This window comes from Chelonoidis abingdonii, chromosome 10 (assembly GCF_003597395.2).
Source record: "Chelonoidis abingdonii isolate Lonesome George chromosome 10, CheloAbing_2.0, whole genome shotgun sequence".
Taxonomy (NCBI): domain Eukaryota; kingdom Metazoa; phylum Chordata; order Testudines; family Testudinidae; genus Chelonoidis; species Chelonoidis abingdonii.
In genome coordinates, this window is record NC_133778.1 from 57,339,874 (window position 1) to 57,361,053 (window position 21,180).

The 21,180-nt window shown below is 35.5% G+C and overlaps 1 protein-coding gene across 7 annotated transcripts in view; it reads left to right on the forward strand.

The window, feature by feature from the left end:
* The window catches only part of QTMAN (queuosine-tRNA mannosyltransferase), a 359,192-nt gene that overhangs the window by 32,685 nt on the left and 305,327 nt on the right, over positions 1-21,180 (forward strand). For 5 of the 7 annotated variants that reach the window (XM_075070242.1, XM_075070247.1, XM_075070248.1 and 2 more), the window contains exon 3: positions 10,762-10,847. The exons of 1 other annotated variant lie outside the window; for it this stretch is intronic. Coding sequence is in view for 1 of the 6 variants with exons in the window: in XM_075070245.1 (XP_074926346.1) it covers positions 10,846-10,847 (2 nt within the window). In the remaining 5 variants the exon portion in view is untranslated. Of the gene's footprint in view, positions 1-3,061; positions 3,131-10,761; positions 10,848-21,180 lie in introns of all 7 variants that reach the window. One more of the 7 variants, XM_075070243.1, reaches the window with a different exon arrangement.

Below are 21,180 nucleotides of genomic sequence, written 5' to 3' on the forward strand. Positions count from 1 at the left end.
CAGTAAAATACAGTGCTTATTTTGCATTCAATCCTGAAGTGCAGAGTCACAAAGCCGCAGATAGTCACCACCCACAGATCATTATTGTAATGTCCTTTTTCAGATAGACCCAAGGCAATGAGAGATGGGCAGAATTTTAAAATGTCGACCAATTCATGATCTAAACTTCCATTCCTTTCTGTACTACCCCGACTATTACTGACATTTCTTTCTAGAATAAGATTTCCAAAAAAAACCTTTTACTCTTATGTTCTTTTTCTATGTAAGTGAAAGGCAATGTGATATAGTGCAATCAAGACAGAATTTGAGGAACCAAGGAACTCGTGGGTTCTAATACTGACAGTGAGCCAATGGCACAGCAAGTGTAAGCCACTTCACCTTCCTGTGCCTGGTACTGGAATCTTTAAATACCCTATCTGTAATAAAACTCACCTGCCTACTTCACAGGAAAGTTGTGTAGATTAATTACAGTTTGTATAGTGCTTTGAATATGCACAACATCATACAGTATCTGACAAATATTATTTTGAATGTAATTTATAAAACTTCTGAATTTGTACGTGTGAGTGATCTATATATTTAAACCCCTTTGTGAAAAGGGTACACAAGTAAATGCTACGATCGTATTTTTAAAATGAATTTATTTTGTTTTTAACATTTGCTTAAAATATAATGAAAACCTTATGTTATGAAGTAGGAGTCTCTTATTTTTTGAATTTTTTTTTTTAAAAGATCTGTTTTTTTTTTCTTTTTTGTTTTTGGATAACTCAAACAGGAAAGTACAAAAGGAAGAACACGCAAGTCCTGGTCAGCTGTTTTAGTTTTAAGTTATAGGTGCTTGTTATCTAACAAATGATTAAAATATATTTATTTTAAAACTTACGGGAAAAGCATATTTTTCATTTGTATATGCTGTCTTTGTGCAAGCAGAGTAAGAGAATGTGTTTGAGTGTCAGAAGTAAGGAGTACAAATAGTTTTGAATCATGTGGTTGCAGTCTCAAGAGTACTTGTGAGAGTGAAACTAGAACACATTTTAGCATTTCCATCTGCGTACCTGTAATTTGCATCATCTCTAAAAAGAAGGCATTTACCACGCGCTTGTAAGGCGTATATCGAAAGTACATGCAGCAAATGTCATGCTGCACTTTGGTTTTGGAAGAGGCTGAGGTGTGGGGGAAGATTTGTTTAATTTTTTCAAAGAGGTGTAACACGGGCTTTCCCCATTTCAGAGTAAAGGCAGATGTAAAACAAGTGTTGGTGCTTTATAGACACTTGTGTATGTATATGTATATTTATATATAGGCTTATACATTATGTTCTTTTTCAGGTTTTTCTGACAATTTTAATTTGAATAGTATCCACTGGAAATTTAACATGATTCTGGTAAACAGTTAATTATTAATTTAGGTGATTTCCAGTATATCAGCTCATTAAATCACTGTTTTGACACACCTTTTTAAGAAATACTTTTCATATTTTTAAGGACAAATGAGATGTAGCTATATCAAATATTTTCCTAAGAAAGAGTTAGAGCTATAGAAGTGTTGGCCAGAATTTCTAATTTGGTAACAACCCCTCAGAGCCATCAAGCTCATTAGGGCCTGGAGCCAGCAAAGCTTTTATGCACATGTAAATTTAAGAATGTGAATTTTCCCATTGATTTCAGCAGGACTACTCATGTGCTTACAGTTATACATGTGTTTAAGTGCTTTTCTGGATCAGGGTCTATGCTGGCAATAGAGTGGCATGGGGGATTGCACAAAGGAATGTTGTTCAGATCCGGGAGAGGCTAATTTGGCTTTTTTATTTATGTATAGATAGGTGAAGGTGAAAAGCCTGCACCTTAGAACAGTATATTTAATCTCTCAGAAGAGTGGTCCAGATCTTAATGAGCTTGTGAGGATTCCCTAGACCGTTTCCCAGCCACCATCTTCCTGTCAGTGACACCAGACAGCCCACCAGAGTCATTTATTTAATCAGCTAGAGAGGTCAAAGAGGTGAAGTAGACTCTCCCCTAAAAACATGCAGTCTCAGCAGAGCTCTTAATCCCTGTTAGCCTGTGGAGTGAGAGAGCAGAAATTGAACCAGAATCTGCAGCATGGTGGTTCTAAAGCACTATAACTGGTTCACTGGGCAATGCTGTTCATCTTGTGTTAGGGTGGAATTTTGCATCTGGAAGGAGGAGGCCTAAAGAGGAAAGGAGTTTTGAAATTGTGAATTTAAAGAACCTCCTTCTACAAGACCATTTGAACCATTTCTGGGTTGAAAGAAGCTGAAGGCTTCTTAAACTAATGATGTCAAAAAGCTGTTTAATGGTGTGAAGGTTATCAACAACATTATTTTGCATTTTTATGGTTTAATCTGTATTTCTGTTTTTCAGGAATGCAGCAATATTAAACAGAGTTAATGAAAGCTAACTGTATAATCTAAAGTGGCAAGATCCCAAAGCAAATTCTCATTTGTTGGTGTTTGGCTTTTTTTATAGTACGCTTCTTTATTGGGAACTGGAAAATATATATTCTTTGTGAAACTGTCGTAAAAATGAAGCTATCATTGTAAAACTGACAGTTTTGACAAGAGGAACTGCCCTTCAATATTTGAAGCCTGCTTGGCTCCCCATAGAAATTGAAACTGTAAACATCTTATGGAGGCAGATGAATTGCTAGGATCCCAACATAAATTTTAAGAAAAATAACTTCTTTTTGATATAGCTGTATGAGTGTCTCTGTGTTGACTTTCTCTGAAATAGTGCACAAAAGAGGAACCACATATATTTTGGTGACATCAGAATGGAGAACCCTGTAGACTTCCATTACCACTAATGGAGCAGAAGAGCACAAACCATATATACTTTGTCCCAAATCTTGCAAACACTTGGGCATCTGCAGGCTCAGGGCCTATATTTGTTAAAATAGGAGATTTCCGGTTTAGCTAGGTTTGTCCCTGGCTAACAGTTTAGCAAGCGATTTTTTCCCCCATAAATACTCCATGATTGTATATTTCTGTTCATTTAATAAATTTTGAGGGAAAATTAAATGTCTTTAATTTTCTTTTTAATAGAAAACCAGAAGTGGAAGAAAATGGAGCATTTCTGTGTTCACGCTTTGCATACACCAAAACTGAAACAAAGTAAGGAAGTTCATGTTTTGTTTGTTATTTCAGACTTACTGTTTCAGGTGAACATCATCCGTCTCAAAGCTGTGTAAATGGGATCAAAATGGCTACTTACACATACTAGCAACAAGGGATGACTGAGTCTTGCAGATGTTTTTCTTATGTGGTGTTTAACTTAATTAAATTAGATGTTGTTCATTTAAATTGTATTTTGTAGTCACATTGTACTGAATCATAGAAATCAAAGTAGCTAGATTATGGTTTCTTTCTAGGCATCTCTACCTTTATCATATTTACATAATATTCCCAACTTTAAGTAGCAACTGCCTACTACGTTTATTCACATGTGCAATTGTTAATTGTGCTCAGTCTAGTCCACTGAAACTCAAAACCATTTTTGGTTCTTTGTAAGGCCTGTGCCATTAAAGCTCTACATCTGTGTAAACAGATCCAGTGTAAATAGAATAAATTTACATTTATGGAAAAATATTCCAAACCTCTGTTTCTGAAATCCCTCTGAATAACTCTTCATTTCAGTTAAACACAATACCAGAGAATTTCAGCACAGTAAGCAAGAGAACATTCTTTCTAGTCCTGTTTCAAGTTTTATGTTAACAGCACCCAGGCAATACAAACACTTTATAGAGTGTCAAAGATGCAGCACACTTAGAACCTACAGCTTGTACTCTATCACATACAAAGAAATTGTACCTTGACTTAGAAAGCTTGGGCCGCATCCTGCAATACTTACTTACACATATGAATAATTTTACGTGAGTATTCTTACTGAGTTCAGTGAGGTTATTTATCTCCATAAAGTTACATTAGTAAATGTTTGTTGATAGGGACATTGGTATATATAACATTGTACAAACATAGTCTAATCTTGTAAAACCTTATTCATGTTTGTAGTCCCACTAAAGCCATTCATGCAGGTAGGACCATTGGAATCCTTGCTTGTGTGAATAAGGACTTTTTATTTAAGTAATAGTTTTCATGATTGGTCATAGTCATTCATACTCACTCACGTCTCTGCGTTATTGTGTTTTCGCACTGCAGAATGAGTAAAAACAGGTCAGGCTGTATCCGAGGAAGATGGACTGAATTTAAAGCTACATACACCTCTACCTCATTATAACTCTGTCCTTGGGAGCCAAAAAATCTTACCGCGTTATAGGTGAAACCGCATTATATCTAACTTGATTTGATCTGCCGGAGTGCACAGCCCTGCCTCCCCAGAGCGCTGCTTTACCACATTATATCCGAATTCGTGTTATATCGGGTGGCGTTATATCAGGATAGAGGTGTATGTAGTGTGATCCTTCCAATACAAAATCTATTTGCTGATGAGCTAATGCTGTTTACAGAACATTTTTGTCAACTTCTAAAAGTCATTGTTAAAGGGGCACTGGCTGAAAAAACTACATGGAAAAATATTTCCTGTCACTAAAGAGTTCTTATTTTAATCAGCACTCTTTTGTACCTGTGAATCCAAATGACAAAAACTGTAATCATTCAGTGAAGAAATAGTTAATAATCAAAAAGCTTTGCAAAATAATATCTCAGGAGCCTGTTGGTTTTGCTCAGGAAGTTTGCATTTCTTGAGTTTGTGCTACCTCATTATTTCTAATATTGAAACTACCGTTTACCAGTCACACCAACCTTTTAAATCAAGAAATGAGCATAAGGTTTATTAGCTTAAAAATTGAGTGTTTTTATATGGAAAATATCCAGTTAGACTTAATGGGCCACTTCTGCTTTCACTTAAACACTGTAAATCTTAGGTATCTTGTAAGAAGTCAGTGAAATTAGTCCAGGTTTGTACTAGTGCAATCGAGAGCAGGATTGTTTAGCCATTACCTCAGAAAGTAATTATAACTATAATCAAAATATATGACTGCTAAATCTTAAGGGTTTTTTAAAAAAATGTTACTTGTATAGCTAATAAATCTGATTCCTAAAATAAATATAAAGATGAAAATTCATTTTTATAACTATTAGCAGTTAAAATCTATATTTTTATTTAGTAACTTCTGAGAGTATTTGGATTGATTTTCTGAAAACTAAGAACAGTGAAACTAAAAATATCTTGGTGAGGCAGCAACAAAAGGATTCTGTGAACCAAAGTTAGGGATATATTAGTTCCTTACACTGATATTGGACACACTGTTTATGACTATAGCATCTCAAATGGTAATCACATCTGATCACAAACTGAATAGGTGTGTGCTTGGTCAGTTCTTGGATAGGAGACCTTGAAGAAAACCCTGGTTGCTCCTGGAAGTGGTGGTGATGATTTAATGTATGGCATTCTTGCATCTTGGATCAGTTCTGAATCAGTGCCTCTGCAGTACATTAATGGTCATTGTAGCGCTAAAGGTGCTGTCTTCCTGATGAGATATATCCCAAAGTCTTGACTATTTGTAGCTACTAAAGCTCCTATGATGCCTTGGGCACATGAACCTTATTTGTTGGGCATATTCCAATTTGGGTAATTCCTACATGAAATTTCCCTCTGTAGTTTCATAATGATAGGTTAATAATATTCTTCAATTCCTGTCTTAATCTGCTGACTGAAGTCAATGAGACTAAGCATGATGGGACATTTTTGCAGGATTGAGACTATCGTTTATAAAGTGCTTGAGATGAAGGAAATTGTGAGGAGAGATGTTTAAAACTCTTCAGCTTGGAAAAGAGACATCTAAGGAGGGATATTGTAGAGGTCTATAAAATCATAGCTGGTGTGGAGAAAGTAAATAAGGAGGTGTTATTTACTCCTTTATTATAGAAAAACTAGGGATCACCAAATGAAATTAATAGGCAGCAGGTTTAAAACAAACAAAAGGAAGTAATTCTTCACACAATGTACGGTTAACCTGTGGAACTCTTTGCCAGAGGATGTTGTGAAGGCCACATCTATAACAAATTTATCTAGTTCTTTTTTTAACTCCATGGAGGCTATATCCATCCATAGCTATTAGCCAGGTTGGTCAGGGATGGTGTCCCTACCCTCTGTTTGCCAGAAGCTGGGAATAGGTGTTTTATTCGTTTCCTCCTAGCCACCTGACATTGGCCACTGTTGGAAGACAGGGTACTGGGCTAAATGGACCTTTGGTCTGATGCAGTATGGCCGCTTTTATGTTTTGATGGATCTGCAGGGTCTAAAATGTGAGGGGATGAAAGCTGTTTAATTGTTATTGGCCCAGATTCTCAGCCTAGGTTTAATTGTCTTTACATTGCTCCAGTTGTGCAAAGGAGACTTAATACTGCCCCAGAGTGGCAGTTGTGGGCTTCCCTGTTGCATCCCATGGTGGCCTAAAGCTAATGTAGGAGACAGGCTGAAAGCATGCTCTGTGCTCCAGCCAGTGGGCTTGTTCTTCAGTGACCATTTCTGTTGCCATAATTTAGAGCTGCTGTTAGGCTCTTCTAAATCATGCTAGGAATCTGGGCATTAGCAAAATGTCTTATTTTTCTTCCTCCAGCCAGGTTCTGTACTGAGCCCCACTCAGCCAAACCCAGTAATGTGGGCTATATTTTGTGTATGTATCAGAGAAGAAACATTTAACATCAATATAAAACTATTCTTTAGACTGAAGTATTTAGTAATTACAAAGCATTATAGTATTTAGAGAAATTTGTTTTATGGAAATTGCAAAAACAACCCAATAAAAGAAAATCACACAACCAAAGTCCCCAGGACCCCCCAAATCAGTTTTTTAATAGCATCAGTATAAAAATATATGTATGCAAATCGTGAATTAATATTGTTTTCTCAGCAGACATGAGGCTAATAGCTTGGATAATAGCGCAAAATCAAAGATTGAAACTGTTCGCCATAACAAGATATTATTAATTACATATTACTTCTTTTTATCTGCTGTTTAGAAAAAATAAATATTTTCATAGAAAAAGTCTCTGCAATAAGTATCACTATTACAATTTAATTTGTCTCTTAGATACAAGTGAATAGTATCAAATTGTATGCCATATACAGTTTCCCAACTGCTGTTTCCTTTTTAGTAACATCTTTCAGACGTTACAGAGCATTTCTTTCTGAATATAAAACAGTTTGGTATACTAGAAATGCTTTAGAGTATATCAGCAAGTCGTTATAGTGGAAGTGTTTGAGAGGCAATACATTAGGCAAAAAGCTGCAGTAGAGATACCTGCAGTGAACACCATACGTGCCCTTAAGCAAAGTATAATAATTAGTTGCTCTTATTCCCATGCCCACTGTCCCAAGTGTTGATGTTTATGAAGGGCAAAGATCACTGCAGTACCATCTCAAGTTCTGCTCTGTTGGAGTTGTTTATGCTCATTCAATTTTTCCTATCAGATGTTTTGATGAGGGCATTTAGCCCAAAGGGGTTTGCATCGCACCTCCAGTGATTTAAACACAAAAGTAAGGTTGGTTCTTCAGAATATTTTAAGTGCTAACTTCTGCTCCAATATTAATAATAAACATTAACAAACTATCGAAAAATAATTTAATATTTCAGTCACTGAATGTGATCTTGGTGTTTCATGTTGATAGGATTCTGGTCATTAAAAGTAGTGAAGTGTCTGATGTCAAGATAGCCTGCAGTGGTAGAAGTTGCTTACATCTTGTGGGCACCCGATATGCTACTTATTTCATAGATATTCAGATCATATGTTTTCTACTTCAGTTGACAGAAGATATCTGAGTAGAATAGACAGTTTTCCTGAACATTTCATGTGATGTCATAACCTATTATATAATGTATATTTTATAAAGCAATAGTTGAGAATTATGAATCATATTAATTACTACTTTATGTGTGAAACATCCATTTTTATTTCAGGAGATTTAAACTATGTACATTTTAGAATATTAGTGTTGCTTTAGTATTGATTATTGCAGCTCATTTAAGTAATTATTGTGCTACTGTAATTGTCCCTCAAACAAGCTTTAGTGTTTTCATCACAGATCTTTGTACATATCATTAAGAGTGGCTCTTGGGAGAGGCTAGTCATTTCAAAAGATTATCTGATAGCTATTGGTGATGATCTATAAGGTGATTTTCTACATTGGCCTATTTGGGACTTTGAGGGGTCAAAATCCTCTTCTTGACTGGAGGATGTTAACACAAAATAAACCTAACATTGATGCTCCTCTTTATTATGTGATATTATGCTATGTCAGACAAAAACAATCCTGTTGGGGATGGAAACACCAACAGTTTCCTCTCATTAGAAAATTACATAAAAACATATATTAGGAAAAGTGAGAGCGGAGATATGTGTAGCCTCTGGACCCTAATGTCAGCCCAGACAATCTTCACTGATTTCTAAGGATGGGAGGAGAATTCTATGGTGAGTCAATTTGGAAGAGGGAGTAGCAACCAAGGGCTGGTCTATACTAGCAATGCTAAAACGCTTTAACTTGGCTTGTGTAGTCATGGCAGAGTGCTGGGAGACCTCCACGAGAAAACCACCTCCATGAGAGGTGTGGCTCCCAGCACGGGTGCACTGTTTACACTGGCATTTTACAGTGCTGAAACTTGCTGTGCTTGAGGTATGTTTTTTCACACCCCTGAGCGAGAAAGTTGCAGCGCTGTAAAGTGCCAGTGGAGATAAGCCCTATGACTATTTGCTTAATTAAGCTGATATAGGGAAGAGGAGTTATGGTTAGTTCTAAGTGTAGCTGGACAATTCTTTCAAAAACTGTAGGAGGTATCTTCCCCCAAAATAAATAAATCAGCCAACAAATTAGGGTAGGTTGCAAAGATATCCTTTAGAAAAAGACCACAGCACAAAAAGATTTGTTTGAGGCTCTATTGCCAGTGTAGTATATGCAGTAGAAGATACAGATGTATCAGCACTCCTGGGGGCATTCTGTGACAAAAAATTAAAAATTCTGTGCACAATATTTTAAAATTCTGCAATTTTTTTTTCAAAATAACATTACATAATCACACCAGTTTCAATTATTTTGGTAATTTATTTCAAAATACCTGTGAGCAAGTATGTCTGGAACAATAAAGACACACACACAAATTCCCCCAGGAGTACAGTGTTAAAGAAACCACTGTGACAATCCAGTTCCTGTTTCTCTGCCCCTTCCCAACACAGAGCCCAGTAGGGTGACCCCCCCTCCCCCAAGTCCACCTGCAGTGCCCTCCCAGCTTATACACATGAATCCCCCAGAACCCAGCCGCGATGAGAGTGATCACTGTAACTATGTTTTCATAGATTTTGGCTGTGTCATTTTTCTTTTTCCCTAATAATCAACATATTTTTCTTCTTGGTGCTACAGATATTGGTAGTACCATCTTTCTGTAGTGATTTTGAAGAACTTCTTAGCAACCTCAATTAATTCAGTTGCATTAGCACATAAAGGGTTAAATTCATCCTGGGATAATTCCCTTGCATTCACTGGAGTTACACTGAAGATGTTTGAATCAAAATGGTTCTTAAGCGATAATGTGGATACAACCACTTTTCTCTTGGAACACTGCTAGCTATCTTTTTCTATAGTTTCTCTAATTACAGTATTAAGCTATGTCTTCTGTTGTACTGCAATCAACTCTGCTGTTCTTATTTCAAAACTTGATTTGGCTGAATCACTAATTTTTAAATATAATTTGATATTTGCTGAAAGCTTACAAATAAATACATAGCCAATATATAAAGCTGATTTAAAAAAAATCAGCAAACTACAGACCTGCTGTCGTGCCAAGTTAAAAAAAAAAAAATTTCTTCTTCTAACATAGCTGTTGTTTAGAGCCCTATCATTTGCCTTTTTTTCCAAAATGCTAGTTATGAGTTATAATAGATAACAGTAGTTTTACTTGTAGTGAGGGTGTTAAAAGAAGAATGCAGTAAAAATTAGCTGAAATATGAAGATAGTTATTTTCAAATGATTTAATTCTGTAAATATATAAAGTAGGATATAATGTAATTTACCAGAAAAAAAACAGATATGCTACACAATTTCATTAACCTCTAAGCAGGAATAAAGAAAATATTTATGCAAATAGTGTAGGTTATCATCCTCTATCACCTAGACCTAGTTTATATAGACAACTAATTCTCTGCCCTGCTGTGTCATATTAAAATATCCAATATGTTAATTGCTTATAAAGGTTTAGAATGACTTGAATATCAGTAACACCTCTGATAGTACAATTTGGAAAGTAAATATAATTTATCATCGTAGTTAGCTTTTTTCCATAAAATAGATACATAGATGAATTTTTAATTGTGTGAAGAGGTAAGCAATAACTGGATACTACTACTTCTGTGACGTTGATTCATTCCTTTAATATGCAAATTTTAAGTATACATAGATCTGGTGCTTTTATTTTAGAAATATGCCTAGAGGCTGTATTGGTAGGCTTTAGGGAGATATCTGGTTTGGTGTGAAGTAAACAGTTGTTAAATGATCACATGAATTTATGCTTTAGAAGATGAAAAAGTGGAGCTTTGAGTGTATGAGACGACCCAACTGTACCTGTTATCCAAGCTCACAACTTTGTTTGTTTTTCAAAGAAATCTCACAAATATCACACAATTAAAAGGAAAAAAACCAAGGGCAGCATGAAATAAAGCTAAAATATTAAAAATTGAATGTCTAAAATTAGGCATCTAAATTCATTTTTACATATCTGTGGCCTGATTTTGAGAAAAGAAGAGTTGCACCTCACATTGGATTGGATTGAGTGGAAGTTATGCGTGCTTGGTGCCTCTGAAAATTTGACTGTCTGTGAATGTAAGTGTCTTAGTCTGTATTTAGATGCCTAACTTTAAGCACTCAAATTTGTATATTTTGGTCTCCATGAAAAAAATAATCTAAAAAGCATTTTAGGGAAAGTCAGAGTGGTCTGAGGGTATTTGTAATTGATTTGGCATATGACCTATGTAGAGAAAAGACATGGTTATGTAGGAAGTACACATTGAGAGAAAATGGGGAAGTGGTGATTCACACTTGAACAGTAAAGCAAAATTAATAAAATTTAGATAATAATAATGTAGCAGTTAAATATCTAGCCCTTTTTCATATTGTTATTGTCTACAATATTACTCAGTTCCACACTTCATTCTGGGTTTGCCTCTTGGTACTGTTTTGTTGTCCTTCCTGTTCTTAATCTAGAGCCATCATTCTCCCTTTCAAACAGTTGACAATAAATACATTTCATGCCTAACATTATCAGTGTCGCAAGGTAGTTCAGTAATTTTGTAAAGCAAAAGGATCTTTTAGATAAAAATAAGATAAAAAGATAGCAGTAAGAAGGAAAAATGACTTCTAATTGTGCCGAGAGTTTTGTCTTTTATGTATTCCTTCACAATCCAATCTAAGTAAATTAACTTTCATGTAATCTATTGTTAGAGATATTTTAACCAAAAGGAGTGGTAGTTTAAAACTACCAATTTTCCTCCAAAAGTTGAATTTTGAGCATAGTGTTTCTTATGCCCATTCCAAAAATTTCTGCAGCACTAATCATTTTAGGGCTTATCTACATGAGAAAGTCGTTACAACGATTTAACAGAAATTGATTTGAAACTTGATTTACCTAAACTGCTATAAAACCTTGCATAGCACTCTTATTTTGGCTTAAGGGTGGTTTATTTCAGTTTAAATTAAGCTGGTAAGGAGTCAGTCTAAACTAAATTGAGATGAGTGTCAACACAAAGTTTTATGGTGGTTCATTTAAATCAATTCAGAAAGACACCTTTAGTTAAACTGGTCCTAGTTTTTGTGTATTTGGAGTCTTAAACAGACACATAGTAATCGCTGTACTAAATCAGACTAATATCATCTTGTCCAGCACCCTGTCTTTTGCCCTGAATATTAAAGGTTTATAGGCTTTTTTTTAAAATAAATTTCTATTCTCTGATTTTGTGGTGATCTAATTATGAAATCTGATCCTTTTAAAACTCTTGGCCTCAGTGATATCTTGTGGCAATGAGTTCAACAGGCTTATAATGCATTGTGTAAAAAGTAGTTCTTTTTATAAGTTCTAAATTTGTTGCTTTTAAATTTAATGTCCCCTTGTTATCTCATATTAGAAGTGCCTAATTTACCCTCTCTGTGTCATACATTAGATTATATACCTCAGTCGTATCTCTTCTTTATAAATCTTCTATCTAAATTAAACAGTAGGAGTTTTTCTGTGTCTTTTCTCATCCTCATATGGAAATATTTCCTTTACTCTAGTATTTCTTTTATTATTCATGTCTGATTCCTTCTTTTTCTGTTTTTTTTAAATCTCTTTTGAGTTAGGGCAGTGGTTCTCAAACTATTGTACTGGTGACCCTTTTCATATAGCAAGCCTCTGAGTGTGACCTCCCTTATAAATTAAAAACACTTGTTTATATATTTAACACCATTATAAATGCTAGAGGCAAAGCAGGGTTTGGGGTGGAGGCTGACAGCTTGGGACCCCCCGTGTAATAACCTCGCAACCCCCTGTGGGGTCCCAACCCGCAGTCTGAGAACCCCTGAGTTAGGATGGCCAGAACTGAACACAGTATTCCAAATGAGGGCATATTATTCAGTTCAATAATGGCATTATTTTTCATTATTCTTTGCTTTCCAATTCTTATGCTGCTAATGTTTTTATTGTGGGATTTTTTTTTTATTGCCATTGAACATTAAGCAGAGATTTTAATTTAGTAGTACACCTTGGCATCTCAGGTCTTTTCCAGAGTGGCCACTCGGCTCTTGTAGCTGGTTGCATTGCTTTTAGAACTGAGGTTATAACCACATATTTGATAACTTGAACAATGACATCACCTAACTGCAGGACTGGTTAACAGTTAGAAATGGAAGTGTGTAACAATTTAAGCCTGGCTCTTTTGATGATAGCATTGTTTACTGAGTTAGTGTCAAAAGAAATAAAGCACTGGTGGACTTCAAGCCTTTATTCTTCTCCATATAAAAAGTCAAATATCTATTCATGCCACATATATGTAGTAGAGCTTCCACATAGCTGGCATGTTGACAGGTGATGAATGACGGCTGGATGATTGGCTGGTTAATTTAGAGACAAACAAAGATGAAAATCAACAGGAGTCCTCATGGGCCTGTCTGCACCACAGTGCACACTTTTTTTTCATATTTACAGTTTTAAGTCGTTTTGGACAGACTTCTGGGAACCAGAATGTCTTGGGCTGAGAAGGAAAAAGGTGCCCTGCTTCTGAGTAATCATCTGTTTCCACACTCTCAGCACGATGGCAGCCTCATTTGGCAGGGTTTTGAGTCATATCTAATTAATCCAGAACAGAACTATTAGAGTTATAAGCCTTTTTGTCTTCTGAGCTTGGTCATGATGTTTGCTACTGAGAATTGGCTTGCAGTGGATAAAAAAAAATGCTTCCCTTGCTAGTGTGGCTGATGTAGATGTAGAGAACAACTGTAATTTTACATTCAGATGGTTAAGCCAGATAATTGCTTCAGGAGCAGTGGACTGTATCACTGTGATGCCTCCTTTGTATTTGTGAATCGTGCATTGAGTTGTTATATGTTCCATGGTCTGTTCTGGGAAGACCACAGTTGCACAGTGGAGAGTCTTTAATTTTCCATTTGTGCAGCAAGTATCCGCATCTGCCATTATTTGTGCAGATGCAGTTTAGGGTTGCCCGTGAGTTTCATGGGAGATCAAAACCAGGGATCTTTTGCATCAGGTCTTTCAAAGGTGTTTGTTTGTGGCTTCTTGTGAACTCCATTCGGCTTTCCAAGCTTCATGAGAGTTGAAGTTGCAAGACAAGCAGCCACCTTCAGCGACATAGAGTCCACCTTGACTGGGGACCTAAATACCATGGAGGAATATTTCCAGAAATAGAGGCTCAAACCAAGCCCCCGCAAAACCACAGTCACCGCATTCCAGCTTGATGATAGGAATGCTAAGCTGGAGCCATGAGCAAGAGCCCAGTAATTTCTTGTTTGAGTGACAGGGATATACCTCTGCTGTCGATCTCTGATCTCATATTTCTTGATTCCACGACCAATTGTAGAGCATAAGTCCTTTTCCATTAGAGTTCTCCTTACCTGCTGAGTATGTTGCAGTCTGGAATGTCCTATGACAGACTCCTATATTTATAACTTCCCAGCACAGAGGGAAATATCTGGTGCATCTCTGCTTATTTATGTTGAACATGAATCCTGATTGTCTATTTGAAATCAGTTCAACTTTTAGGGATACAAATCTGAAAGTCTTTAGTGAGAAGACCATGTCTATTGCAATCCACTAAGCCCAAAGCTCTTTATGCAATGGTAGGTAGGATCTTATTTAAAGATGTTCATGATTTCATGGAAGTAAAAGAAAGCACATTTGAAGTGTGTGTGTGTGCATGTATTATTTTTTACAATAATAAATATGAATAGGAAAAAAACATGGATTCATACTATTATTATTAATGTGGAACTTTCTTGCCTGCTATAGGCACTGAGAAATATGTCAATCATAGATACTTTAAGATGATTTGAGAAAATGTGCAGTTTTGCAGCACTTTTGCATGATTTATTTTTAATTTTGAAAAGCCTTTAAACCCATTAAGTCTGATGAACAGATTTTAAACACAATAGATTAGTCACCAATCAGTGCTAAATAAACTTACCTGTTTGCTATATTTGACAGCATTTTGGTCCATTACTAGAAATAACATGTGTGTGTGTATGTGTGTGTTTTTGTGAGAAAGGAGCAAGAACAAAAAGTACTATTTTATGTGAATGATGCCTTTCTGCAACATACTCTCCACCATTGAATGCCCATCCCTCCTTTATTATGTTATTTATTTATACACTTTTCTGCGGTGCTCCTATTGTAGCATCAAAATGCTTCAGAAACATTAAAAGAACATAGTCAACTTGAAAATCACATTTCCATCTTAAAATGTTTTAATTAATATATTACAAGTAAAACCAAAGATGATTACTAAAAATGATAGAAGTTAGCAACAATTTTTTCTCTTTCTAGTTTGCTTACTTTCTGAATTAAACAGCAGTTAATTTTCACCTAATTAATATATACTTTGTTTTCTCTGCATAGTCAGTGTGCAAGTTGTTTTGTTCTTTGTTTAAATACCTTTATAAGCATCAACAAGGAAACTGAAAAATCCTTTTACTTTTTAAGACATTTTAAAAAAATCAGGTCATACTATTGAAGATCAATTTACCAGAAAATTGATTTAAAAAAATTAGTTAATTCAAAATATTCAAGTTGAAAGTATACCTTTATGAATATATCCTCATGGCAGCATTGTGAGGTAAGAATGATTATGGTGAATTGGGACACAGAGAAATTATGGCTTTTATCTTTCAAAGACTTAAGTACATGCTTAACTTTATGCATGTGAGTATTCCAGTTTGTTTCTGTAAGGCTGCAAAAGTCTTTGAAGGATTAATGAGATGCCTAGGATCATATAGGAAGTTTTTAGCAGGGCCTGAGATAGAACTCCGATATCCTCATTTCTAGTCCAGCACTTCACACATAAGGTCATCTCATACTCTTTGCTCAATGAGTTTAGTAGACATAGAAACAGTCCCTTGACATGTATATCTATTAAATAAAGAGATTTTTCAGTTCAAGGAATTGATTCCAAAGTGCAAAACACATATTTTCAATAAAATTTTAAAGTTCTTTACAATAAAATTTTTGTAATTGAATTAATTGTTAAAACTGTCTAGGGGAAGCATTAACTAATTAAATATAAATAATCATGTTTTTATATTTCTCTCTTCTTCTATCCAAGCTAGAGAAAAATCACTTATATTATGGAAATCCAAGTATCACATTGTACATCTGCTATTCAGTGCTACTGAAAAACTTCTCCAAATCTCTAAGAAAGACATGCCTCTTAACCTGTAATATTGCGCGTGTGGAACAAATGACACAAATCAAAACTGATAGAGCAAGAAACTAGAGATGCTATGGAAATAATTTTGTAATTATGTATGATGATTTTTTTGTGATTTAATAAGACTGTACCACTGAGGTGGTGGCTCCTTAGTGCCAGGCTTGAGGTTTTTTGTTTTTGTAGACTCTTTTTTTTTTAAATTTGCCATTACATATTTCCTATTCGTGGTTATGAAGCCTGAAACTGACAATGGCAAGAAGTTATTACACATCACTTATGAATGGCAGAATGTAGGATTGAGACAAAGGAAGATAGAGTATGAGTGCGCTGTGGGGTGTGTGAGAATACACATGTCAACAGGATATGTGATTGTGGCAAATTCAAAGAAGTTAAATTTTTTCCATGCCTCGTCTGTCTCTCTCTAATGTGTCTAACGTAGCTCTTTATTTTAGATATTTATTGGACATGATTCACCATACTATCTAGATATGTAATATATTTTCTTTTATATTGTCTAGACCACACCTTACAAAATATTTCAATTACTTTCTTTGATATCTGACTGCTCAATTTGTATACATTGTACTATACAGGAATATGTGCATATAAAATACTTTATAAGTATGTGTACCTATGCTGAAGTTTTAGTACTGCCGCTGTTGTAGAAGTTTTTTTTTTCTGCAAACGTTGTTTAGTAATTTTTTATATGTGTTACAGAATTTATGAACATATAGTCTCCACAAAGACTTAAAGGGTTTTTGTAATGGCATTGAAAAGCAGGAAAAAAAATGGGTACTACAAAAGATTTTATTAACGAATGATGTACATTGGTTCCAGCTGTGACCATGTGATTAGACCTTCACTAGGCAACAATGGGTATTTTCCTGTTGCCTTTATTTGATTTCCAAGAATGTGTCATCTGTTATATAAACCCTTGCCAATATGCCCCATGTAAAACTGGTATTTTGTATTTTTCTGAAGCATCAGCTGCATACCCACCCATATCCCTGCAGAAATATTGTTTCAATTGAATAGGGCACCTTAGTGCCTATGTCTGATGCTGCATACCAAAATCATGAATGCGTGTTGTAATTTAGTTTCTATTAAATATATCAGTCTATTTGTAGGATGCCTTGTTGCCTGGTAATGAGAGTGATTATTTTCACTTTTACATTTCTATCTTAATATTTTATTACAGCAGTATAATGTGTTATAGAGGTGGACAAGCCTGCAGATTGAAATGTGGATAGTCCAGATTGTTCCTTTCCCTAGACCATATGGTATAGTTCTAAAAGCCTTTTGTACGCTGTCTGTTCAGTTAATTGTAAACTCAGTCTTTAACATACCTAAGAAAGAAAGAAAAGGAGATATAAGTGGACTAAAAGAAAGGGTCCATATATCCTTTAAGAACCTTAGCAAGGTTTGCTAAAAAGATGTAAAAACTCTAAACCCTCACATTGGCATCTTGGTGAGGTTTCACTGTTGGTGAGTTTGAATGCATATTTCTGTATGAACAAGAGTTTTCATGTTCCTTGAGCACATAAGGTAGAAACACACATGGCGGTGGTGGTGGTGGGGAAGAAATCTATTCTCTCAAACTCAAATGACTGGGCAGGGGAGAGGTTTTAGTATATAATAAACTGATAAAATAGTATTTTTCCTCAGGCAGACCGCTTTGCCAGTGGGTGATGTACACTAAGATTTATGACAGATGGGTAGTAGGATTGCTAATACACCTACACAAGTTTTAGCTTCTGATGTTCCCAGTGCTCTTGATGCCTAAGAAGTTTGTGTTCACGTTTTGTTTTGATGTTGTCCGATGCATGGTGTTAGGAGAATGGAACAAAGGCCCACTCTGGATCTTCATGTGCTAAGATGAGAATAATTTATCCTAGTCCTCACAAAAAGTGTACTGTATAAGAAAACCATTGAATCCATGGGCAAGAAGATTTTAAATTTCATCCTCAAAGTCTATGAAACAAAATGTCATATTCCATCATTACACTGATATGCCTTAAGTGTAATTGTCCTTGAAAATGGCCAAAATAAACATGTGAAAAGAAAAACTGAGTGGAAAAAGTCATGCCTACTGCTTAATATTCTATTTATTGTATCCTTGGGGCTTCTGTTCTGCTATTAAATCACAAAAATTGGGAATTAGTTGGGTTAATATACACATTCAAATTTTCTAATATTGCAAAATATGTTTTTAAATATTTGTCCTTATTTATAAAATAGACTGTTAGGGTCCAGGTGCATGTGCACTATTAAAAACAGTTTACAAATTTACAGAATAAACCAATACTATAAATTTTCCTTTCCCACCCAATTTATCAGGACCAACAATTTCTAACCTTCTCAACCCATCCCTTGAAAGCTTGAGAGAACAGGTAGGCCTTGCAGCAATTCTTAAGACCAGTAAGTTCATGCTTTGTCAGACCTAAGTGGGAAATGAGTTCTGGAGTCAAGGGCCCTTCATTGAAAATGCTCTTCTACCAGCCTCCCCCGTTTTAAATTAGGAGGATGTTAGTTCAGACATCTTATCTGAGGCAGGTTCTGTGGTAGGCAAGACACACACAATTTAGGGCTTTGTAGGTAATAATTAACACCTTTAATCACACTTAGAAATCAGACTAGAAGCCTGTTATGGTAATTGAGCATGAGACTAATGTGCTACCTGTCAAAGCCTGACTAAACAAGTTTGCTGACCCATTCTGCACAGTCTGAAGCTTCAAAATGATATTCAGATATAGCACCATGCAGAGCATGTTGCAATAACTCTGTTGTGAGGTGTTGGAGGCAAAAGAATTTATAATTGTAGTGAGGTCCACATCAGGAAGAAAAGAACACAGCCTTCTCACCAATACAGATGAAATAAAAGCACTTTTGACCATTTCAGAAGGCATAGATCCAACAAGATTCCCCCAAATTGAAAACTTGGGCAATAAATGATAATACAATTATGTCTTTTTACTAAGATAGTGTAACCAGTTTTAAATAATGTAAAAGCAACTAAAGGGAAGATGCTCATTGGTATAAATTGAAATAACTCAGTTTTCCTCAGAGTGGCAGCCCAAAATTTCAAATGAAAATAGCACCTGCAAGCATGAATAAACTGAGAAATACAAGAAACAATGATTTTTGTGCATTTTGAAACTTCACACTTCCAAGTTGATTAAAGATATACAGTTTTCTTGTTTTATAACACCGGGCGTGGTCAAGCACCCTGGAATGGACATTGCTCAGCCAAATGTAAATTTGGGATTACAGTATACTATGGCATGTCTTGCATGCCAGTGAAATGAGAGGCATATCACTTACATACCATACTTTGGTTGTGGTATGAAGTTAGTGGGAGCCAAGTATGCATCTGTGGGCAGAATTTGGTTCTTATGGTCTGAGCAATTTACAGGCTTTGAAACACGAGGAGCAGCACTTAATGATCTATGAATCCAGCTACAGTTCTGAGAGGATGTAACTAAGCAATGAAAGACAAAACAGTGACTGAACATTTGCTGGAACTTCCATATGCTGAGAATAGCCCTCAAAACCACTGAGTTACCTCTTACAGCTAATGCCTCATTAACAAAATTACCTACTTCTTCTCCATATAGCAGACAGCATTCAATGTAAGTTCACTTGTATACTTCACAACAGATAATGCAAAAATGATGTTGTAACTTGTATCTATGATTAAAGAGACTTAATTTAGCCATTTGTGCTGATTCCAAAATTTGAGAAATATTGAAAATATTAGCATTTCTTCAAAAAAATGTAACTAACACTTTTTCGCAGCAGATCCTACTTGTTAAATCTAATTATACTTTTAGTATTTGTTTCTTTCGTTTGAATGACACTCTATGCCCATTCAGTAAGCACTTAATGCCAACTTAATTTGTAAGGTGGTGAAATTTAATACTGTTATTTTAATGAGAAACAACCTTGTTTGGTTTGTAAAAAAAAATAAAAATAAAAATAAAAAAAAATTGTTGGTTATGAGAAAAGAAAGTTGCACAGTAAATATCTACATATAGAAAAGATGTGAACATTTTTTTTAAAACTAGATAGAAAATTCATGTTTTTTGGTCCTTCAGTTAGTAGCAGATGCATCACAGAAATTATGTATTATTATTATAAAGCATAGTGCTATAAATGCAAACAATGTTTCATAAACATGGGTAGGACACAGTTCATGTCCAAATAGCTTACACTATAAATAAGACAAACACAAAATTACATCAAGAGAAGAATGTGGGAATTATTGATGAGACCAAAGGAGGAAGAATGTATTGAATAGGTAGGTTTTAAGGTGCGACTTAAAGGAGAGGACAGATAAGCACAGTAGAATTTTTCTGGGCAGAGGGGAACTGAAGGCATGAAACAAGGATTTGGAAAAGTAGACAAAGAAAACAGTAGATGGCGAGGATTAGGAAGAGCATAGGTAGTAGAGCAGCTTGAAAAATGTGATGAATTTTGGGGAATTTCCCCCCCTGAAAAATGTGTTCTTTTTGAGAGAAATTTTTGAAATGTATGAGAGAAAGAAGACATGGGAAATGAGAGCAGAGATGTAGTTGAGAACAAAATTGTGTAGTGCCTTATGGTATGTCTATACTGCAGAGATTATACTGCCATAGCTATGTCGCATAGCAATTCCTGAATAGCCTCCTTGTGTGAGGCAGCCTACCCTGACAGGAGTTTTTCTGTTGGTGTAGGTACTCCACCTTCCTGAATGACATTAGCTGTGCTGACAGAACCACTCTTCTGTTGACATAGCAGCATCTGCCCGGGGTTGACATAACTATATGTGGCACACTCCTGACCATGTAACTATTCTATAACTTTTCTGTGTAGACGAAGCCTTAGAGATGAAGATGAAGATTTTGAATTTGATATCATAAGAGATAGGAAGTGATCTGAAGGGAGCAGGAGAAAAGAGAATAACAACAGAGTAGTGGAGAGTTGAGAGACAGTTAGATCCGACAGGAGTCTACAGTAATTAAGGCAAGAGAGGACAAATGAATGAGCAAAGGAGTCCAGGAGAGCTGGCTGTATTTTAAAGAATCCTTACTGAGGTTGCAGGAACAAACCATCCCGATGTGTAGAAAGAATAGTAAATACGGCAGGTGACCAGCTTGGCTCAACAGGGAAATCTTTGCTGATCTTAAACACAAAAAAGAAGCTTACAAGAAGTGGAAGATTGGACAAATGACTGAGGAGGAGTATAAAAATATTGCTTGGACATGCAG